The 17165-nt window shown below is 32.4% G+C and overlaps 3 protein-coding genes across 4 annotated transcripts; 2 read left to right on the top strand and 1 right to left on the bottom strand.

Moving 5' to 3' along the window:
* The first annotated feature begins 1398 nt into the window (after positions 1-1398).
* On the top strand, positions 1399-2754 carry LOC107432149 (aspartic proteinase nepenthesin-2-like). Its single transcript, XM_016043227.3, has one exon. It carries the CDS (start codon positions 1399-1401, stop codon positions 2752-2754), a length of 1356 nt encoding a protein of 451 aa, XP_015898713.3.
* A 634-nt stretch (positions 2755-3388) lies between these two features.
* On the top strand, positions 3389-10425 carry LOC107432103 (uncharacterized). Its single transcript, XM_016043175.4, has 16 exons — positions 3389-3847; positions 4074-4214; positions 4634-4725; positions 4947-5043; positions 5706-5749; positions 6173-6261; positions 6637-6728; positions 6818-6964; positions 7499-7646; positions 7788-7864; positions 8030-8101; positions 8646-8693; positions 8780-8907; positions 9090-9249; positions 9438-9648; positions 10166-10425. Exons 1-16 carry the CDS (start codon positions 3737-3739, stop codon positions 10213-10215), a joined length of 1707 nt encoding a protein of 568 aa, XP_015898661.3. The 5' UTR covers positions 3389-3736; the 3' UTR covers positions 10216-10425.
* Positions 10426-10549: 124 nt separating this feature from the next.
* LOC112490642 (homeobox-leucine zipper protein ROC2) lies at positions 10550-16075 on the bottom strand. Of its 2 annotated transcripts, none has more exons than XM_048466689.2 (10): positions 15801-16075; positions 15443-15566; positions 15152-15236; positions 14282-14842; positions 14074-14178; positions 13793-13993; positions 13268-13439; positions 12840-13111; positions 11887-11982; positions 10550-11406 (listed from the first exon to the last, which is right to left on the bottom strand). In XM_048466689.2, exons 2-10 carry the CDS (start codon positions 15556-15558, stop codon positions 11050-11052), a joined length of 1965 nt encoding a protein of 654 aa, XP_048322646.2. In that variant the 5' UTR covers positions 15559-15566; positions 15801-16075; the 3' UTR covers positions 10550-11049. The 2 variants fall into 2 exon arrangements, with proteins under 2 accessions (XP_048322646.2, XP_048322649.2); XM_048466692.2 differs by having other exon boundaries at positions 14282-14836.
* Positions 16076-17165: the final 1090 nt, after the last annotated feature.

The raw sequence follows: 17165 nt of genomic DNA, 5'->3' as shown, positions 1-17165 counted from the left end.
TTACGTTGTGGAATGGAAATTTGTGCATGTTTTTGACGATGAACAAGGATATTTCTACGTGGCATTAGTACCTGGAAATCATGGAATATCCATATCAGAAGCTTGGCATCACCAAAATAAGCGACTTATTTGTAATGGCAATCTTCCTGAAGGCGGCACTATTGGTGCTCTTCAATTTGATACGGTGAATTGTAATTCCTAATAATCGTTTATAATAACGACGCTTACTTTTTCTTATTTTTAATTTGAGTTTTCTTTTTGGTTTCTTTATATTTTTGTCCTTTTTATTTTTATTTTTATTTTTTTTCATTACTCTGTTTTCAATTTTATTTGATTTTTAAAGTATAAAGCTCTGAATTTGGAAGTAGTAATGGTGCTTTTTCATTACAAATAATAAGCCGCATGGTTGCTCAATATAAACTGCCCCGCCTAGGATGTATAGAGAGAACTAGTTTTTCCATTTACCACATTAATCAATTGAATCAGATTTATTAGGATTCTTTCTCGTGTCCTTGTTCAGATCCTTTTCTTTTCTTTTCCTTTCGTCTCTCTCTCTCTCTCTCTCTCTCTGTTTATTTTTTTTATTTTTTATTTTTTGGTTTTTGTGAATTTTGCAGGGGATTATTTCATTAATTAGCTTTAATTATATTATATGTATGAATGGCTATTGCACTAAAGGCAGGAAGGAGCTTGGATCATCCTGCTTTTTTGTTAGAATTTATTCCATTCTATCACAAATCAATGCCATACAGTCAAAAAAAAAAAAAAATATTTCCTTTTAAAAAAAAAATTCCTTCTTTATTTCTCCTTAATTTCCAAAATAGATTTGTTATGGTAGGTTTCAAGCATCATCTTTTTATCTTTTCAAATTTATTTTTTCCTTTTTTTACCAAGCTCTGAGATTTGTTTTCATGTCATTTCATTTAATGGGTTCACATTAAATTACCAAAGCCATATATATACTAATATTTTTATGTGGATTTAAGCCTAAGGCAAAATCTTATTCACCTGAAAGCTTCTTCAAGCATATAGTAATTAGTTAAAATCTTACTCATGAATAAAATAAAAAAGTATTTGATAAATACAGAATACAAGTGCAGTTGATTATGATTCATATAGCTTTTTTTCCATTTGATAAAGAAATTAACGGGCTTTATCTCTTATCCCTTCAGTTAAAGCATGCTTGATCTTTATCTTTAACGCCCATTAAATTGTCTAGTAATTAATTTGCACCTAATGATCAAGATCCTGGTTAAAATTAGTCTATTCAATTTGTGATTTTTTCTGGGAAAAAGATTTTCTCAGTAATAGTAATGGCAATTATATACATATATAGGTAGGGAGAGATAGAGCTTCACCATTTCTCTCATTTCCATTTTTCCATATATTTCCAAAAAAATGGTCCTGCTTCGAATTTGCATAGCTTCTGTGTTTCTTCTACTCCTTTCTCTGAGCCTTGTCTCTTACAACACCTCCAAACCAACTGGTTTCAGCCTAAAACTCATTCCCAGTGACTCGCCGGACTCACCTTTCTATCCTGGAAAACTAACCCAACATGAGAGAATTCAGAGAATGGTTGAACTCTCAAAAGCCAGAGCTAAATATGTTGGTCTTCTATCAACAGCCAATCAGATTTCTACTTTCTACCCAGAAAACATTTATCTGAAAATGTATATCCACAGCCTTTTCTATTCAGTTCAAGTATTTATTGGAACACCAAAAAGGCCTCAAACATTACTAATGGACACCGGAAGCCACCTTATATGGACACAATGCAGACCTTGCATTAACTGTTTCAACCAAACAGACCCACCCATTTTCATTCCAAACACTTCAGCCACATACAGAAAACTCCCCTGTGCACATCCAATATGCAGACAGCTTTATCAATGTGTCAAAAATGAATGTGTATACAATCAAAGATACGGAGGTGGGTCAGTCACGAAAGGTTTGGCCTCGGTCGAAACATTCGCATTCCCTTTCAATAGCAATCAAACAAGATCTGTAGGAAACATAGTGTTCGGCTGCTCAAATGACAACCAGAATTTCACATTCAGTGGCACTGGACGCATTTCAGGAATATTGGGTTTAGGCCCATATCCAGATTCTTTACCAAGCCAGTTGAGAAACCTCATCAATAAGCGTTTCTCTTATTGTTTGCCAAGTTCAATGACGCAAAACAGTGTTCTTAGATTCGGCGAAGACATACAGATCATTCCAAATCTCAAAAGGACACCATTCGTACGTATGAACAGGTCTTCTCATTATTTCTTGAATTTGTTAGATATAAGTGTTGCAGGACACCGTTTGGGATTTCCACCGGGTGCTTTTTCACTCAAACAGAATGGTAGTGGTGGTGTTGTCATTGACAGTGGATGTACAGTGACGAATATGGAGCGGGAACCATATGGAGTGGTGATGAGAGAGTTTCAGAATCATTTTGTTCGGTTTGGGTTGGAGAGGGTTGTGAATTCTTCAGAAGGGTTTGAACTGTGTTACAAACAGAGGAGGGGTTTTAGTCATTATGCTGGTTTGACATTCCATTTTGAAGGTGCTGATATGGTAGTGCAACCTCAGTTTATGTATGTTCAGAACTACAGGATGAGGTATTTCTGCGTGGCTTTGCTGCCGTTTACAGGGCCAACTTTGATCGGTGCGTGGCAGCAACAGAATACAAGGTTTATTTATGATTTGAATCTTCAAGAGCTTCAGTTTGCTCCTGAGGATTGCTCCAGGGATAGATTGTTTTCTTGATCTTAAGGTTGTAATATTATATATTAATGTTTAACATACTTGCTATAAAAAAGGCTCTCTTTTTACTTTTTTATTTTTTTTTATTTTCTTACTTTGGGTCAAAAAATTTCGTTGATTTGTTCTCTTTTTTAATTTTCAATCAGTTCATGAAATTATTTCTTTTTCCCTTTAAAATCGGTTTAAATTGATAAAAATAATTATGATAATTTCTATTAAATAAGGAACAAATAATGATTTTTTTTTTCTTCTTTAAAATGAATGGATTTTTGAATTAAACGGTGACTTGTTTCGATTCACCGTATGAGAAATTTTTTTTTTTTTGGACATGAATTATATGCAAAACATTAATTAAAAGAGGAGAGTATTAATATAGCTAATAAAAACAAGGTTTTAATTTTAAAATTTTATATAATAAATTTTTTTAAAAAAAAATTAATAAATATTTAATTGTAAATAAAAAACATATATTAAATATTCTTTAAACTGGATTAAATTCTTAATAAATTTCTATATAAATTAAAAAAAAATTCTAAAACATATAAAATTTAAATATTTTTAAAAGAGATTAATTTTTTTTTTCCATCAAATATTTTTTATTTTGTTAAAGAGTTTTCAACCTCTAAACAGAGAAAAAGCTCCGGACACTAAAATACAACGATGAATAGGGAAAGTGGAAAGCTACATACGACGGCGTTTTAGCTTGCTGTCGTCATGGCAATCCTAGGAAAGACAAGTTCTTTACACGTGCTCGTACTCGGATCGAATCTTCTCCTCCCTCCTACTCTCTCCGACTCCAGTTTGGAGTGAATTTTTTTTATTTTAAAAATTTTCTTTTATGGCGTGAAATTTCCATTTGGTGAACGAAAAGAAGAAAACACTTGGATTTGTAGCGCGAAAGCAACCAAAAAAAAAAAAGGGATATAGATTTGTTTGTGTTCGGAAAGCAAGAAAATTGGACCAAAAAAAAAAGAAAAAAGAAAAAATGGAAGGTGGAAGCCGCGACTGGGATTTCTACCTGAGAACCTTATCCATGAGTACCAGAGACTCCAATATCGCTAATGATCCTGCTTCTGATCCCTCTCTTCTCGCATCCGTCAGTCTCTCTCTCTCTCTCTTTCTCTCTTCTTTAGCTTTCTGTATGGTTGCCGAGAAACCAAAAAAAGAAAATGCAAATTTGTTTCAAAAAGGGAGCAAATTTTGAAAAATTGAGTATCCTAAAATATGGAAAATCTATACTCATATAAGTATGTATATATATATATATATATTTGTATTTCAAAAAATATCAAATTTTGTTTTGTGTATGTTTGAATGATTAGGTGAAGAGGCTTCATGAATTGTGTAAAGCTGAGAATTCAGAGGATTTGATAGCTAGGATTTATCCGCAGATTAACAGGCTGTTTCAACGCTCCGTTGCCTCTCTGTCTCAATCTCGAACCTCCAATGGCCTTCTCTTACTGGTTCGATTTAATTTTCCTTAATTTAATCTCTGTATTCCATGTGATATTTGATATTGTTAATTTGTTTAATATTGGCTACAAACGTTGAAGGAAGCAGTATTTTAGAGTAAGCAGTTGGTTTATTTTTATGGCTTTGTAATGCAAAGACCAAAGCTTAAATTTTAATACTAGCAACGCAAAGTTGGAAAATAACTTGGTTAAGATGGCTTCTTTGTCTCAAGGTCAATTTTTGAATCTTAGTGAAACCACACAAGAAGTATATATAACCAATTTTTTTCGCCAGACGTCGTCCACAGGATTATTTAAGCTTCTTTGTTGTTAGTCGTAGAATAATGTTCAAAACCATTCTTTAGCATTGTCACAAGCTTGCCTTTTGTAGTTTAGCCAACTGCTTACATTTTCTGTCCCTTCACTGTTAGGCCATCCTTCAATTTTACCTTGATTTCGGAGAGTGTGTTCTTCATGATGCCGATCCCAATCTAAGGACATTTTTCCGTTCGTGCTTGAGCCGGTAATGTATAAATATCACACTATAAAGTAGCCAACTGCTTATTTTTTTATTTATGTATAAATATCACACTATAAAGTAGCCAACTGCTTATTTTTTTATTTATTTTTTCTTCTTGTATGTCCTTACATCAGTTATCCTCCTATTCCTTTAACTAGCTCACAACAAGCATGATGGTCATTGCAATTATTTTCATTGTATTTTTATTTTTAATCTTGTTGCAGTGAGTTTGCAGATCCTGTTGTTGCAGAAGCAACCCTCGACTTTCTGAACGTGAACAAAAAGAAACTTATAACTTCATTCCCTACCTTGCTGCCTCAGGTATGGAATTGAGATTGACAAGTATTTTCAGTTGATAGGAGAGTCGTAAATTGTAATAATGTCTTGAAGAAGTCAAATGTATTAAAAGTGCTAAGGATATTGAAGGCAATTTTGTTTGTATGTTTTAAGTGGTTATATAATTATCCTTAAGACATATCCTGTAAATTTGCTTGTCAATGGTAACATGCATGGCTTAGATACCTACAAATACATAACAGATGACTGGAAATATTAACATGGAGCTCCTATATCTGTGCGGTTTAAATGATAATGAAGCCCATAGTCATAATTCTGTGGTCTGAATCATAAATAATGGCCATGATGTATTCCTACCTATGTTTCTCTCCAGAGCTATTGAGATAAAAAGATAAATACAGCATCTTGCTAATAATGTTCAATAAAATACACTTAAAAAATTTGTGCAAGTATTGATAGTAACAAGGTCATTGCAATTAATCCCTCTTGTAAGTTGAATCAGAATATGTTCTTTCTTTCCATGTGAATAACAACTTGCAACTTTTCAATTTTAAAATAGTAATCACACACACACACACATGCATAAAAAAAAAAAAATATATATATATATAAAATAAAATAAAATAAATAAAATAAAATAGTTCTATATTGTGTGCCCTTGACTAATGATAATAATGTCTATGCAGTTCTTTCCATTGTTGCTAAAGCTGATTGCATGGAATGGAGAAAAGTAAGTTTCTGAGGTCTCGTCTATTTTGGATCTAGTGGAGAAATTCAAAATCTTTCATTTTTTATTTATTTATTTATTTATTTATTTTTTACAAAACAGCTGTGTGTCTTTGTATGTTAATTTCTGCATATGACCGCTTTTCTTATGCCTTAACATCCATATGTTGAGCTATCATCACAAAATCATGTCTCCTATGCTGCATAATGAGCAATTACTGAAAATTATTTCAGTTTCTCATGGAGTAAAACTGATAGTTCTACCATTCAGATGTCTGCTGTAATAATACATACATGTTATGATTCTTGGATCTTGATATCAAAGTATTTTCTCATTTTCAGACATCTCGTCAAAGTTGCTTTAACTTCAGCCACTAATTGCTTTAACTTCAGCCACTAATTCCTGTTTCTCATATTTTTCTCACAGATTAGAGAAGTCATTTATGAAGGTTTTACCAGCGTTGATGTCTCCGGGATCATTTCTTCCTCTATTTCCGTCATTAGTGGACTTGCCAAGTTAGTTTTTGCTTATTTGGCTTCTACTTCTATCAATCTATTTAGCGTTCCAAGTTCTTGGGACAATTTCCGTCTCATTTTACCTTCATAAACTTTTATTCCAATTGTTCCTGCTTAAATATTACTGTTTGTTGTCCATGGTTTATGAGTTGATATGTTACATTTGAACTCAAGAAGCATTTGATGCTATTTCTATATGCTCACTTGATGATGACAAAAGAGCATGAAAAAAGGCATGTGGCTTATCCATCATTTTTAGAATTTATGTTTGTTCATTATAGATGGATATGTATTGGAAACTAGTTTCAGATTCTTCATACTTTCTTTATGAAAAGTTGTGGTTTGACCTTTGTTTTTTTCCCCAAACTGCACCAGTTTTGGTAGTGGCATTGGAAAAGGTAGAGCGGAGCTCAGGTTCATTAGTTGGAAACAGCATAGCTACAATGCAGAAGAGTACCGCTCCTGAGGTTATTATTTATGCTTTTGCCATTTGCATGTATTTCACCAATACTTTATACTGGATCTCCATAAGGATACTTATAGTTGGTGGTTACAGATGCTTCTTGCACTCATGGATGAAGCTTATACTGGATCAACAATAGGAGATGGAGGAGGTGACTCTGAATCTGAGGACAGCGGTACTATAGATGTTGCAGATCCTTTGTTCCTTGACCTTCTAAAGGATGAAAACGATGGCCTTGCTGTATGGTGCCATTTATCTTTTCCCTTTTTGCATATTTTAGTGTGCCACAATCTCTTGATTGCAAAGAACTGTTCCTAATAACAGCGTTTTGCTTTTTAAGAACTAAAATGAAAATTCAATTCTTCATATAGCAAAGAAGCATTTCAAGCAATCTTGATATACCTTTTGTCTTATATTGCCATTTTAACTGGGCAAAGTTGAACATTTCTGCTTTCTTTATTTGCATTTAGTTTATTAATATATTGAGCTATGCTTGTTGTCTCAAATTTAAACTTTTTCACGATTTTGGCAGCTTATTAATTTCGTGATGGTAAGAAATAGATAACATTGTTAACAGGCTCTTGTATACTCTTGGTTTTCTTTTGGTTATGTTAAGTACAAGCTAATGCTTATGCTTTCGTAGATCACCAGTGTATTTGAACAAAAATATCTACCTCTTTCTAAAGCAATAGGATAATAATTCAACAAAAGCTTTTGCTGGAACTGGAATTCTGCAGGAAGGTCAGTGACATATGAATTTATGTTTTCTTTCAGGAACGCCACTGGACCTCCCCTGGGATGACTGCAGCAATACAGACTGCAATTAATACCCCTCAGTCTGATAGGCTAAAATATGTACTCCATATGGCACCACGTTTTCTTGATATGTATTTCTCCATAGCATTGCGAGATGTCAATGATTGTGCGTTAACAGAACTTTCAATCTCACTTTTCTTTGGTGTAAAATATAATTTTTTATTCCCTGCAGAATGCTTATTTAGAAGAGAAGATATATCCATTGATTCTGATTCTCCTTTTCCATTTTCCTTTTTGTCTTTTTCAGCTTTAATCTGTGCATTGATTCCGTTACTTATGACTAGAAATTCCACTATATTTCCAGACAAAAACTTTTCTTTTGAGGTATTTTATTTTGTAAAGATTCTTGGTCAGTTTCATTCTGAGTTTATTATATGATCTTAATTTTGAGTATCCTTGATGCTTGATAATTGTCAGATAAACTACAGCTCATGTAAAATTTGGAGAATGGTGAAAGTTATATTTATAATGAGTTGTGTATTTCTGTAGGTTCGCAAGAGGCTTTTAGAATTCATGCTTGCTGCATTTCAGCGTTCGCCAAATTTTATTGCACTTCTGAAGGTATCATCCCTTAAAAGATATTCTATTTGTTTTCTGCCCATCATTGCACCAAATTCCACCAATTATATTTCAATTGTATGGCACATTTTGAGTTATCAGAAAAACATTACAAGGCTGCTGAGGTCAAACACAATTATGAGAGCAAAAAGCTGAAATTTGCATGATTTGAAACAAAATAGTGATTGGTTATTTGACAAAGTTTTCTGGTAGAGGATATTCAATGAATGATATTTTTTCAATGCTACACAGTCTTGGAGGTACATGTAATTTTATTTGCCAAAACAGAGGCTCTGTCTTTATCGTATTTAGCAGTAAGACCCATCTTAAGATTCTGCAATATGTTCATGCACCTTGGCCCTGTCCCAATTGGTAAGGGACAAAAGAATTCATTGGCTCAGTTTATAGCATTCTTGAATTAGAAGAAAGAACCCAGTAAAGACTTATGCTTCATTTTTACTATGTTTATTTATTTATTTGTTCTTTTAATGGGAGTTTTGTACTTTTCTTCATGGTAAGTGATTAAAATTATTTGAAATTCATGCAGAAGCCTATAATGGACAGGCTTGGGGAAGCTTATGATGGCCCTGAAAAGGTTTGTTATTTACCTCCTAGTGAGTCAAGGTGGATAGGCGCTATAACTGGGTTGAAGAAATCTTCTTAATTATTGTTTTCCTATAGGAAGAGTTGGCCTTACAATTGTGTTGGGCTATAGGGGAGCATGGTGGTGGAGGTGCATCCCACAAAGATGCAGCGCGTGAACTTTTCGAGGGTTTAGAACTGCTCTTGTATGAAAATCTGTCATCTAGGTATGACTTATTGCTCTTTGTCTCTCTTCTTTTTTATTTTTTATTTTTTATTTTTTATTTTTTTTTGTTAGGGGGGGGGGGGGGGGGGGGGTGTGGGGGTGGGGTCTGTTTATGTATATTCTAAATGTTGACCATTAACTCTTTATCTTCTTTTCTTTATTTTTTTGGGTTCGCTTGTGAAGCCGTCTAGGACTGAGGCAGGAGTCAGCCTTTGGCGCCAGTAGCCAAACCTTTAGAAAGTTGTCACAGTCGAGGCTACTATGTTTTGTTGTCACAGCTATTGCAAAGCTGGCTACATACCACCGTGAATTACTACCTACGGCACGTGTATCATTGGGAAAGGTTTGTATATAAATTTTGAGCGCAAATGATTACTCATCAGAATTATGTTTTTGAAATCTGTTTCAATTTTCATTGCCTGAATTGAATTTGTTTGTATATGGAAGATAGAGTGTGAGAGGAAAGCATTGCTTAGTATGTAATACAGTTGGATATTTTCTGAAGGTAGTTAAATTGGTTTTTGTCCTCAGGTTGCTCGTTCTCGAATCTCAGACGTAAGAGTTTGGAGGTGTGCTCGTGATTATTTGGGTTTAATGAATGAACCTGCAATGTCTTTGTCTGTGTTGGGGCCTTCACGACCTTCAGATGGACACACACAGAACCCAGGAACTGTAAAGTGGAGTGATGGAGCCAAGAAGATGATTGCACATATTCCATTTTACATTCTCGGTGAACAAGAAGGTCCACAGTCCTTTATATGATCTCTTTTTCTCTTTTAAAATGAGGAAAACAATAATAGTAATCTAGAAATTGTGAGCAATTGTTCTGAAAGTTTGCTCAGATTACTCCTTAACATGGGGATTACTTTTTTTAGATCTGCACTAATCCTAGTCATATGCCACTACTAATTGAAACTCAAAACAAAACCACGAAAAAAAAAAAAAAAAAAAGAAAAGAAAAAAGAAGATTTTAAAGATGGTCAAATGATTTCATTTTACAAAAATAGCTACATGTTATTTCCCCTACTTTATTCTGCACTGTTCTATAGCATGGTTTGTTCGTTAAATTCAATTCTGATCCAACTACATGCCTGCTTCGTTTACTAGTCCACACAGAACTCAAAAACAGAATGTTATTGGTGACTAGATGCTAATCTAGTGTACTGTCTTGCCATTGTTCATCCATTTACTCGTTTATTTTAGCTTGACAGTATTTGCTTTGAGTTTGATATTTATCTTTGTATTTCCCCTTGTTGCAGGTCCTCCCTTCCATGATTTTTCATTTTCTGATATTCTTCCAAGAAGATAAAAGAAAAAAGTCAAAAGACTGGTAGTTTTGCAGTGTGTTATCTCTACAGATTATATGATTCTAATGAAGTTTTCAATTACAAAATTAAGCCATTCTTTTATCTGTCACCAGGTATTCCTTGTTTGTACAAAATTTCATCATATTTAGAAGCAAAATACTCATGCCGTGTAGAAATGAACATACTCGATAATAAATATGAGTGTTTCTTTCTGGCTCCTTTTCTTATTAAATTTTTATATTATTTTCAATCCATAGTGACGATAATGATGACATACAAAGATGTTGTACAAGGCCTTATTGATCAAGTCTCAACTCTTACTTGTGCTTTTAAGCAAAAAGAGACAAAGATGCAAACTCTTTAACCTAAACTGCCATTTCAAAGCACTAACATACTGTTGAAACTTTTTGTTCTTCGTGCTTAGTCCATCCAATTAGTTAAATCATTCTTAGTCCATCCAATTAGTTAAATCATTCATTATATATGCAGCTTTCTTTTTTATTTTAAAAATTGTATTCATATAATCTGCATATTCTGCAGCTTGACTAAAATAACCGATATGGTTTGAATTTCATATTAATTTTTTAAGAATTGTTTCAATAATATAAAAAAAGTATTCAAACCAAACCTTGAAAAATGGTCAGCCAAGCTATAACTATGTCTCCAGCAACATGTCATTCATATAATCTTCAACATACAACACTAGACCTTAAGGCCTCCATAGAAGGTACAAGATACAAAAGAAGTTACAAACTTACGAATACAGTTCTTACCAAATTCAAAGCTGTAGCCAGCTTCTGAACATTTGAGTCTGCACATTCAGCCAAATCAACAACCTATAGGTTATTAGACATCACAGCGGCCTTGATAGACATAGCAGTATCTGTAATAACATGGTATATTGTATTCACGGATGAAAGAGGAATGAAATCGAGAGTGGATGCTCTATCAACCACATGAAATGCAACAGTCAGAAGACTTCCACAACCAGCTGTTTCTCCATTCATTTGATTGATATCAGTATCTGGGAGGATAGCAAATCCTGAGGGCAATATGTGTACATAATCTGGGTTTCCGCCATTGAAGACCATCGACATAGCCGAAACCTCTACCGGTGCATACACTACGTATGACCCTGTGTTGTCGGTACGACTCTCTTGCAAATATAACATGTGCACCCTGTTTTGTGAAGCCTAGGAAGTTGTGCAATTATGGGTAAATTTGCTTGATTCCCTTGGCAGATTTTGGGTTAAATATCATTGCATTATAAGAAAAGAATATAAAAAGCTAGTAATGCTACAGGTATCAAATTTTTTATACTAAAGGACATGCAATTTATTAATGATTAATAAATTAATAATAACCTAAAATCATAGAAAATGAATCCAATAAAACAATATTAAAATTGTTTGATATTTAAAATTTAATATATAAATTTGGCTAATCATTTGATATTTAAAATTTGATATATAAATTTCTCTGAATATAGAATTAAAAATATAAAAATTATCTATTGGATACCATGTTAATCTATTAGTGACAATAAGCAATTAAGCGTTTAGCATAAACTGCCTAATGATATTCATGATATTCAATTAGTAAAGACAAATTGATTTCCTAGCAGAGAGAGAGAGAGAGAGAGAAGGGGAAGAGTTTTTGTTATCTGAACTTACATTAACTTGCATTATGGAAACACGATTTAATGGATCCCTGCCATTGTGGATGTAAGCAACTTCATTGACGGAAAGACCATGTGAGAGGATATCCCACTGTAAATATAAATACCACATAATGAGAAATATTTTAATTATATCTATATATATATATATATATATATATATATAAATCAAATAATCGGAATTTAAAATTTTGCATATTTATCAACAGTTAAAATAATGATATATTATTTTCCACAGTTAAAAAATTTGGTAAACAAATTTAGTATATATTTAGCATTGCTCATTTATAAATTGTAAGCAAGTTCAAATTATTAGGTTGAATGTACCTCGACAATATAAGAGATTTTTTTTTTTCTTATATTAGAAATATTGTATATTTTTCAGTTTTAATTGCAAACAAAAAACTATTCAAACAACTTTTAAATTTTCAAAATTACAAAGACCATTACCATCACACACTCTAATATTTTCTAGGGAAAAATGCACAGAACTATTAAGTAGTTACGAATGACCCCTATTCTTAATAATACTAGGGGTTTTGAGAAATGACTCACCATTTTGGGGTATAAAAATATGCATACAATCAGAGTATAAGTCACTTAATTATAATGCTAGATGATCTCATTTTTCAAATAAAAAATAAAAATAAAAAAATAAAATTTTGACGAAGAAATGCAACCTTTTTCATACATATACTACCGTTATGATGTTGTATTTAATTATATTCTTCTAAGGATACTTCAAATTCTAAAGATAGTAATTTCTACTAATTAATGTGGGATTTTATAACCTTAGGATGTTATAGTTTGTTTTAACTATTAATTCATGCTATCAAAACTCCTTCCCTCCCTGAGCTTCTTAATCTGGATTAACTCAGAAACTACAAGCAAGCAAGAAATCAATCCAACAATAACACCATTAAAATAGTAGAAATTTGTGCATGGTACCTTAGGTCGAGAATCCCCTTGACGAAGGAAATTGAACAATTTCTTTGGTGGGGCTGAAAGCCCTAGAGAAGTAGCGAAGACTAAGGTTGTACCGGGAGGCTTTCCAGGATCATCCATGCTATTTTTGGCCATGACTTTTATTCCTTCTGCACAAGATAGAGGCAATGACGTCCAATTGTTTAACGTACCACCACCAACATCAGCAAAAAAGCTTCTCATCATCCTCTCAGACAGCTTCAACAGGCTTGTTCTCCCAGGTTGTGGTATAAAAACTGCTCAATATTCATGAGAAATATTTGTGCTCTCTTATTAAACTATAGTATTTCGATAATTAATTCAACTATATAATATATTTGGACTTCTAATATCGATATAAGATTAGTTCTCTCTCTTTAAACTGTAGGATTAACAAATTCGAACATGTTTACCTCCATTGGCATTAGGAGTGCTTGGAGTTATTAGAGCTTCAAACCGTTCGCATTGTCGAACAACAGTGTCAATCCAACGTCTTGCACCAAAAACAAAACCAGATGTGACCACCGGCTTGAAAATGTAGGGAACCAGATTACTGTCTACTTGCACATGCTCGACCCAAATAACCTTAAAGCAACATGACAAGAGTGAAACGTTAAGTTGGTTGTTGCTCAATCATTGACTAAAATATTGTTTTATGCTCTTCCAACTGAAAGAATATTTAACGAGCAATGGTACAAATTCTTTTGAGTAATGCTATGAAAACCAAGCTTGTTTACCAAAGTTTAGATAGCTACTAATCAACAAAACCTAATACAAGAAAACTAAATTCACTAACACTAATACAACAACGTCAATCAATATTCAATATTTGGTGAATAAATTTAATATCTCTAGTATTATCGTATAGGTGTTTACCTTATTGGGTCAAAACTAAATTACTATGTAATATTATATGCTTAATATATATATCTAGTCACCTTGGAGCATCCATTTGGCATGTCTTTTATTAAACAGCCAGATGGTCGTCTTCGAAATACAGTCGATGGATATGGAAACAAATTTTCCAATGAAACATCGACTACACCCCACATTTCATGATTCAGCTGTTTACAGTATCTTGCAAAATAACTTTCTCGATGTGGAATAAATGGTGTGGAGGCATGAAATTCCGCTGTCATCTAAAAACAAAAACAAAAAATGGTTAAAGTGATCATAAAACGATATGTATGTTACTTTTAGATGTAATTTGTATTATTACCACTTGGATAGTTCCATCATAGTTTCTTTGAAATCCTGAGGACGACAAAACTCCGAGGACCATTGCTCTAGAGACAATATTGGAAAACAATGATGACCATTGCTTCTGATTTTAATAGAGAACAACAAAAGCAATTAATTAGTAGTTAACTTTCTTTCATTTATATATAATAATGTTAAATTGAGTTTTATCTGGAAGAAAATCATACCAAATCCATAAGCAATTCAACGAAGCTTGACGCGCTCATTTTAAAATAAGCAGAATCTCTTGAAGCTTCAGAATAAAGAGATTCTTGTCCAGCTTCTTTAGGCAACAATGTCGGTTTGTATTCACTTTCAATGGAGGATTCAGAACTGCTGTCCAAGTTCGGCAAAGATTGAGGTTCTCCCACCTCTACCATTCTCATAATCTCCATCAATGTAGCATGAATATGCCCATATTCCCTCATGTATTCGATATCATTTAGGACCTCAGCGTTTCGTTTTTTGTCAAATTTCCAAAGAGGTTCTCCCACCAGAGCCATTCTTGTTAGCTCTTCCATTGAATCAACAGCAACCTCAATGATTTTGTTCCTGTTTACCTTAGCATTTGCTGAAACCGCTATGAGAAGGTCACTTGCTCGGTGAGTATTGCCTTGTCTAGGGCTGAAGAGACGCAACCCGTCAACGATGATGATAGGTGGAGGTATAGGGGACTGACTATATGTGAGTGAATGGGAAGCAACATCTTCATTATTATCGTTTAGAGAAATGTTATCTGTGACCTGTGGCTAAAATTTAGGAGAAGGAAAACTTCATATATGTAATTGTCCATCTTGAAGAAACTGTGTATGTATATGTGGAGAAAAGGGGTTATCTAAGACCTAACAAAACCAAGGGACACAATCAATTTGAATAATCTTGAAAAGGGTTTTGCAGGTATGCATATATATTAGGGTTTTTTGGTATTTGATATATATAGGCATTAGAAACATATTCTTGTGCATAATCACATTCTCACTCAATCTGTCAAATGCTTGAGCTATAAGGTAATAGATTTATCAGTTATCACCCAACACAAATTAATTTACCCAATTCACCTGTTGATCTATACAAGGATCTAAAAGTGATTGGCCTTGCACCTCCTTATTGTTACCTGGTGTTGCACTGCTTGCTTCATCAAGACTGAGAGAAGAAAACAAACAAGAAAAAAACCCTAAACCCATTAGATCACAGGAATTACATCATATTAACCCTAAAAGATTAACAAAGTGTACATGCATGTCTATTGATCAATTCTCTCACTACCTAGGGTTTTCCAAAAGAAAAAAAAGAAATTTAAAATTCTTTTAAATAAAAAAAAAAAGAAAAAAAAAAGAGAGAACAGTTACTTGTCAAAGTGATGATGTTCTTGGTAATTGTTTGGACACTGATCAAACACTTCAAGATCATCATCTCCCTCCTCAGTGTTGAGAAAATCACTGCTGGTTCCTCTAATCCTTGGCATGCTTAGCTCTACAAACATATGCGCACATAAGCACATATATAAACGTGTATATATATATATATATACACACATATATAGATTTATATTAAAACCCAAATAGTGAAATTAGACAATAATCTAATAAAATTATCAAATTGAAATCATGAAAATGATCAAGATGATAACAACCAAGCCAAACAAACACCGGATTTGAGAATCTACTAAGAAAAAGAAAATCGATTTGTGGTAATTAAGAAACATACATGGAGTTGATATTGATAGAATAATAATGTAACAGTAGCTCTGTTAGAGAGAGTGTGTGTGTTTGGTGAGTGAGAAGGGGGATTTTAAGCAATTGAAAAGCGAATGACGGTGGAAGTTTTTTTGAGGATGGTGAAGAAGCATCCGTACGCTGACAGATCATTTCTACATGAACCCCACGTGGTAATATGACGTGGTTATCTGCTTCAATCTTATTGGCTTCGATGTTTTTTGGGTCTGAAAAATATCAATTTCGTTTTTGTAACTTCCATGCGAGTGCCGGCTTCTGCTTTTGCAAATTCTATTTGCATTCTGCAACAAAAAATAGATATTATAACTGGTAAAAGGGCAGAGCTACAAATATCAAATTATTGTTTACTAAAATTATTTAAGAAATTACAAGTGTCAATATGTTATTAGTGAAATGTTAATATGACCCAATATGAGATAAATGGTGAAATATTAATATATAATCTAAACATGGGATAAATAAACATTTAGATGGATAAGGAAATTAAAAAATAATAATAATTAAATATTACCCATTATTAATAAACAATTTAGTAAAAATTTTAGTTATTTTACATTCTCTAATAGATATATAGTTGATTTTAAGTGTTGTCAAAAACATAATTTATTGGTACTAATTAATCTTTATTTTCTTTCAAAAAATTAGTTAATCAATAATTGATCTATGCTTCCATAAGCTTTACATTTGAAAATTTTAAAAACTTCAATTTATTAGCATAGTTAGTAAAACACAAGGTGGTAAAAATATATGTGTATAAATCATTTTATTTATTTAAAAATATTGAGAAAAAATTGGCTAAAAAATATGTAGACTGAGAGTTTATAAATTCAGTATATATGCATATAATAAGTTATAAATTAAAAACTATGGGGCAAAAAATAAAGATATTACATATATCTTAAAATTAGTTACTTTTAATATACATTGATAAAAATTTAACTATTAGTAAGATAATAATAGTTTAATATATTAAAAAAACAAAACTAGTAAATAATTAAAAGAATAAAATTAAAAATATTTTTTTATACACATTAATTGAAAATATTTATTTTTTCAAAATACATATTTTTTTACTTGAATAATAGGTATATTTAATAAGTATTTTAAACATTTCCCTTCAAAAAATGCACCTTTATTTTTTTACATTTAAAGTCTATATAGAAAATGAGATTGGTTTTTCAAAAATACAAATGTGTACGGATTATTCGTGAATTTAATAACTTAGTTTTTCAGAACTTTAAAAAAATGTACACGATCACTGTGTATTTCGATATAATATGAGTAATGATACATGAATGCTTAATTTATAATTTTTTGGATTAATTGTATTTTTGTT

The sequence above is a fragment of the Ziziphus jujuba genome, chromosome 1 (genome assembly GCF_031755915.1).
Source record: "Ziziphus jujuba cultivar Dongzao chromosome 1, ASM3175591v1".
NCBI classification, from domain to species: domain Eukaryota; kingdom Viridiplantae; phylum Streptophyta; class Magnoliopsida; order Rosales; family Rhamnaceae; genus Ziziphus; species Ziziphus jujuba.
The sequence above is the reverse complement of the archived record's forward strand: the minus strand, read 5'-3'. Positions and strand labels throughout refer to the sequence as shown.